Here is a 5,965-nt window from a genome sequence, read left to right on the forward strand (position 1 = left end):
TCACATGTGTGTGATCCTGCACTGTCCCAGCAGCCAGTTCTTAAAGTATCTATGATTCAGAAGGTTCTAAACAGCCACCAAAGCAATAGCGTCTCTACAATCTGAACAGACATACCTACCCAACCCCATAGATATTTTAAAGACGGACCCCAACTGTCATAATCTTAGTAGCCCTAAAGACTTGTTTAGTTTTGAAATCAGACATGCTGAACATAAGCATGGCTGCAGACATAGCGAAGTACTAAGGTGTCAAGCTGCAGAAGAGTTGCCCAGAAACCTGAACACTGTAGGTGAGGCATTCAGTTCCCCCAGCGTTGCCGGCAGCTTGAAGCGCACCAGTGAAAGCTTGGGGATTCCTTGCAGAAATGCACAAGGCCAAGCTGGGAGGCACAGCTCAGTTAAGAAAGGCTTGCTGGCAGTTGACAAGCATAATCATCAGCGGGCTTTACAGCAGCGGTTAGTCCTCCTACCCACCGCCACCGAGCGGCTCCTCCCGCAGCAGCTGCCCTTTAAGGCACCCACAGCGAGACAAAGGTGACGGGAGTGGGAGTGAGTGAAGAACAGGAGCAGCAGGAACGTCGGCCACACGCTCCGCCGCGCGCCCACCGAAGAAGGGAACAGCGGCGGCAGCAGCAGCAGCAGAAGCGAGAGGAAACTCCCAGGAGCCCGCGCGGCAGAATAAAATCGGGCGCCGGCAGCAACTTACCCAGCTTGTGCCAGCCGCTCACCCGGACGGCGCCGTGTGTGTGTGTGTCTCTGTGTGTGTGTGTGTGTGTGTATGTGTGTGTCGGTGATGAGTCCTCCCCGTTGCATCTGCGCAATGGGGTCTCTTAGGGCGTCTCTCTCCCGCGCCCCCTGTCTAATTTCAGTGCGATGGCTAATGAATGACGGTAATTCGAAGCGAAAGGCTTTCACAATTTCTCCACACCCCTTTTCTGCATGTCGCTCCATGCATGTTTCTCCCAGTCGTCTCACCCTTGCTCCGCATCGCCCTTCCCCATAACTGGGGCCGTCTAAGTATTTGACTTTAATTCCCACCCACCCGAAAGCTCAGCCTGTCCAGCTTGGAGGCCATGGGAGTTGTAATCCGAGGCATTTCGCAGGGCTGAGGGCTGGGGAAGGTTGTCCTTACAGACACGGGTCTCCAAAGTTCATTCACCAAAAAACGGGCGCGGGGGAGCCAATTCAAAAGTCATCTACGCCAAAGCAACATAAAGATTTTTCTGGCCTTTTAACCACAGCCCTTCTCCCAGGAAAGCTCAAGGAACGCCTCGGAGATACGTTCCAAATAGCGGGCCCTCTGCAGACCCAGCCCTCCGCCTCCCAGGCTCCATCGGACACCTCTCTTGGTCGAAACGAGGGCCAAGGCGCAACTTTACCCGCGCTTTTTCTCCTTCACATTTCACTTCGGCTCCAGCATAAGTGTTTTGCTTTTTCCTCAAGCCTTTCCACCCCCCACCCGCTTGCACCACAATCTCTCACACACTTTTTCACAGTGTCTTCTCACAACGTTTTCACACCTCCCGCCAACATATTTCTAATGAAACTCTTTTCTGGTATGTCTCGCCATTCTTTTCAGCATTATGTAAACGCCAGTCTTTTCCTGAGCGCACGCCCGCGTACCTCCCCACGTGTATACACGTGGGGCAGGCATAATAGCATCGCGCACTCCGATGCTTTTCGCCACCGCCAAGCCTCTGCTTCGCGCTCAGCGGCTCGCGCCGCCCCACACGCCTCTCACAAGACGCATGCGCCTCTCCCCAGTCGGCCCCAGCTTTGCCGTCATCCAATGGGTGGCGAGCAGCGAGAAACAGAGGGAGAGAGAAAGAGTCACACTGCACAGTTACTCCGGGGTTTCTCTCGCGAATAGGCACCTGTCAGGCCAAGGTGTACCTCAGCCAGTTGCTGAAGGGCGGCTGAGCCAAGAACAATAGGGCGCCCCTCGACCTGGAGTAGGGCAGGCAGGAGTAACTGGCAGACCAGAACTTGGGGGCTCCAGCTGCGCTTAGGCTCCGAAGGCTTCGCTGGAGAGGAAGGGAGGGGTATCTGGGTAGCAAAGAGTGGGGCAGGAGGTCTCGAGACCCTCAGTGGAGGAGACGAGACAGGAGGACAAGGGAAGACGGAAAAGGATTCGGCCTTCGGCAAAAAGAGGGACGGAAAGAGACTTTCCCCAGAGTTGCGAGCCGAGGGAGGGGACAAGGAGCGTACGGCGGGGTAACTGTCGGAGCAGTTAGACGGCGGAGTGAGACGAGAGGTGGCGGCTGAACCTGAGGGAGATAGCTAGGCAGGCGCCTTCAGTTTGTGCGGCAGGGGCTGCAGTTAACTTCTCAGTGAGCGTCTTTTCCCGCCTCTTCGCCGTTTTGTTCTCGCCGGCTTTCCGGACTCGGACCCGGATCCGCCGGCGGCCACAATGATGATGATGTCCCTGAACAGCAAGCAGCCCTTCAGCATGACTCATGCCAGCGGCGGCAGCCTTCACGAACCCAAGTACTCGGCCCTGCACACCGCCTCGCCCTGCAGCTCCTCGGCGGCCGGCGCCGCAGCGGCTTCGGTCAGCTCGCCCAGCAGCAGCACCGCAGGCAGCGGCGGCGGCGGCCGGAATAACGCTTCGAATAGCAATAGCGCCAGCAGCAGCAGCAGCAGCAGCACCTCCGAGGCCCTGCGCCGCGCCTGCTTACCCACCCCGCCGGTAGGTCGCTCTTGGGGTAGGGAAAAGAAGAACAGCCTCAGGAAAGATCGATCGTTTCTCGGCCGCAAGATTAGAACGGCACCTCCCGCCCTCCCCAAATCCTACAGAGGCTTTCAGTAGAGTTCCCGTGAATTTGTATAACACCCAGCGTGTTAGTCGAGCCAGGCTATTTGCGTCTCTCTCTCTCTCTCTCTCTCTCTCTCTCTCTCTCTCCCTCTCTCTCTCTCTCTCCCTGCCTCTGTCCCTTACTTCATCCTACTGTTACTTGCTTTCTCTTTTCTCCTACTCTTCACTACCTTTGCTTTCTTTCATTACCTATTTTTCATTATTGAACTCTTCTTTCTTTCCTTGTTCCCACTGTTATCTACCATTCTTTCCTTTCATACCTCCCACTTTATTTCGCCCCTTCCAATTCTCATTCCTCTCTTCTTCTTTTCCTATTTCTACCACCTTCCATCTCACTTCAACAGGGACAGGGTTGGCTTGGATGGCACCCAAGGAGAAGAGAGTGGAATTCCCTCTTGGCAGCAGTAATGTGTGCCTTTTATTTGCAATTTCAGAGCAACATCTTCGGAGGTCTAGACGAGAGTCTGCTAGCCCGCGCAGAAGCCCTGGCTGCGGTAGACATTGTGTCGCCAGGCAAGAGCCACCACCACCACCCACCACATCACAGCCCCTTCAAACCTGATGCCACCTATCACACCATGAACACCATCCCCTGCACTTCAGCTGCATCCTCATCCTCGGTGCCCATCTCGCACCCCTCTGCCCTATCTGGCACCCACCACCACCACCATCACCACCACCACCAACCTCACCAAGCTCTGGAAGGAGAACTCTTGGAACACATCACACCAGGACTCGCCTTGGGTGCCATGACAGGGCCAGATGGTTCAGTGGTTTCCACACCAGGCCATGCCCCTCACATGGGCAGCATGAATCCAATGCACCAAGCAGCTCTCAGCATGGCACATGCCCATGGGCTATCCTCACATATGGGCTGCATGAGCGATGTGGATGCAGATCCACGGGATTTGGAAGCCTTTGCAGAGCGGTTCAAACAGCGGAGGATCAAACTAGGAGTAACTCAAGCTGATGTGGGCTCAGCCCTGGCCAACCTCAAGATCCCCGGGGTGGGATCCCTAAGTCAAAGTACCATCTGCAGGTTTGAATCCCTCACCTTGTCCCACAACAATATGATTGCTCTCAAACCCATCCTGCAAGCTTGGCTGGAAGAAGCAGAGAAATCACACCGGGAGAAGCTCACAAAACCAGAGCTCTTCAATGGAGCGGAGAAGAAGAGGAAACGTACTTCAATTGCTGCTCCTGAAAAGAGGTCCCTAGAAGCCTATTTCGCTATCCAGCCAAGACCTTCCTCAGAAAAAATTGCAGCCATCGCGGAGAAATTGGACCTCAAGAAGAATGTGGTCCGAGTCTGGTTCTGCAACCAAAGGCAGAAACAGAAGCGAATGAAATACTCTGCTGGGATTTAGTCTTTGGAAACCTTTCTGCTTAGCGGGAGGAGATAAATATCAAAAAGACTGAAAAATATTTCTATTTCTCTTTCCTGGAAAGAAAGAGACCAAGTTTCAGAAAAAGAGCCCTTGACTGAGATGCGTTTGGACTGTGAGTGGACAAATTATCAAGTTTAAAAAGTTGGCAGCAGATTGTATTGGGTTTGCAGGCTCAGACTTAAATTGGCATCAAAGAGAGACTGATTTTTGTGAAGGCAGATAAGAACTCTTTATAAAGGACGAAGACATATCAAGTAAGAATTGTTTTTATTCTTAAAGACATCACCTTTGCTGAGATGTAAAAGTATCCTTTACAGCTATTTTTCAGGATTTTAAAAAAAGTAAGTGATTAGAGAGACTGAAGCTTTAATCTAGATTAGAGAGGCATCTCAAAAGTATTTTGATTTTTTAAAAAATAGATGGCAGTTTCTCTGTCATTAAACAGCATATTATAAATATATATAGATATATTTTTACTGTGGTTATTACCCATTTCCTTCTCTGAAAAAATGCAGAGGGAAAATTTGATCCTGCTGTGCTTTTAAGAACTTTTAAGAGCTATTATTAGACTACTGCCAAACTCCTGTAAATTATTGATTTATCTCTCTAGTAACTTCATTTTGTGCTCATCCTAATTAATTGCACCTCTTTCATCAAAGGCTTGATTAAAAAAAGTAAAATAAAACAATATGGTTAGTGTAAATTAATTATTTTATGTTGGTTAGTAGAGTTTATGAATTTGCGCTTTTTTCCCCTCTTATACAAAACTTCCTCTTGAGCTATTTGTATATGTTCCCAAAATTAAGATATGAGTATTTTTATTTGTGAGGCGTTCTCACTCTATAGTGACTGTCTTGCGTTGTTTGTGTAGTCTGACTCACTTGTCCAAGGAGGTATTTGTTGACTGCTGTTACATATTTAATGGGGATTCCCCCACATAGTCTCTACACCCTCCACCACATGCACTACTTTAAAAAGAAGCACTTGAGTAGGTGACTGTGGTGGCTTTGTTGTTTTGGATTTCCTTTCATTCAAGTATTGTCTATTCTAGATTCCGACACTAGTTCTCGTTGTTCAGATCTCCTAGTTACTCTTTTATTCCCTTTGTTTGCAATAGATTTGCATTATGTTTGGAGGTTTTATAGGTAGAAAAACCAAAACTACATTAGAAAGAGTAAAGGAGAGTGAGACAGTGAGTGGACGAGAGAGACAGTGCACTGTTTGTAAATCCACATTATTTGGTATAATTCTTTTGGATCTCCCTTCCCCCACCCACGGGTACTTAGATTGTGGTACCGTTATGTATTGTAAATGATTCATTCGAGACTAATGCACATACAATTATATTCTTACAGATTTCACTGTATTGCTGTTATGTTTAAAAGTTATTTGAAGTTTTACCTCTGTACATTATAACAATTTATTTGTTTTATTAATAGAAAATTATTATTATGGCAATGTATTAATTTACTCAAAATGTTGTCTAATTGTCTTTCATTAAAAAATATTTTAACATTTTATTGACAAACCTATGTTTTTAAGGTTCCTTTTTCAGGTATAGATTGTATTACTGAACCTGAAGCACTTCCAGAATGAATATAGATATTCATTTACATGGCAACAGATTCATAATATTCGTTAATATTGCTAAATCAGTATGTTTAGGATCAGAGAATCAAACTGTGCAGCTATTCCAGATTTAAATAGATCTGATATTTTTGCTAATAATTCTTATATAGCTATTGTACTGATCAAACTATTT

General features: G+C 48.1%; 1 protein-coding gene across 3 annotated transcripts; it reads left to right on the forward strand.

Annotated features, from left to right (window-relative positions):
* Positions 1-1,991: 1,991 nt before the first annotated feature.
* Positions 1,992-5,598, forward strand: POU4F2 (POU class 4 homeobox 2). 3 transcript variants are annotated; one of them, XM_039338901.1, is made up of 3 exons: positions 1,992-2,511; positions 2,647-2,693; positions 3,221-5,598. In XM_039338901.1, exons 1-3 carry the CDS (start codon positions 2,411-2,413, stop codon positions 4,180-4,182), a joined length of 1,110 nt encoding a protein of 369 aa, XP_039194835.1. In that variant the 5' UTR covers positions 1,992-2,410; the 3' UTR covers positions 4,183-5,598. The 3 variants fall into 3 exon arrangements, with proteins under 3 accessions (XP_039194835.1, XP_039194836.1, XP_039194834.1); XM_039338902.1 differs by having other exon boundaries at positions 1,992-2,499; positions 2,641-2,693; XM_039338900.1 differs by having other exon boundaries at positions 1,992-2,689; positions 3,250-5,598.
* Positions 5,599-5,965: the final 367 nt, after the last annotated feature.

The sequence above is a fragment of the Crotalus tigris genome, unplaced genomic scaffold (genome assembly GCF_016545835.1).
Source record: "Crotalus tigris isolate CLP2741 ecotype Arizona unplaced genomic scaffold, ASM1654583v1 scf7180000017725.2566008, whole genome shotgun sequence".
Taxonomy (NCBI): Eukaryota; Metazoa; Chordata; class Lepidosauria; order Squamata; family Viperidae; genus Crotalus; species Crotalus tigris.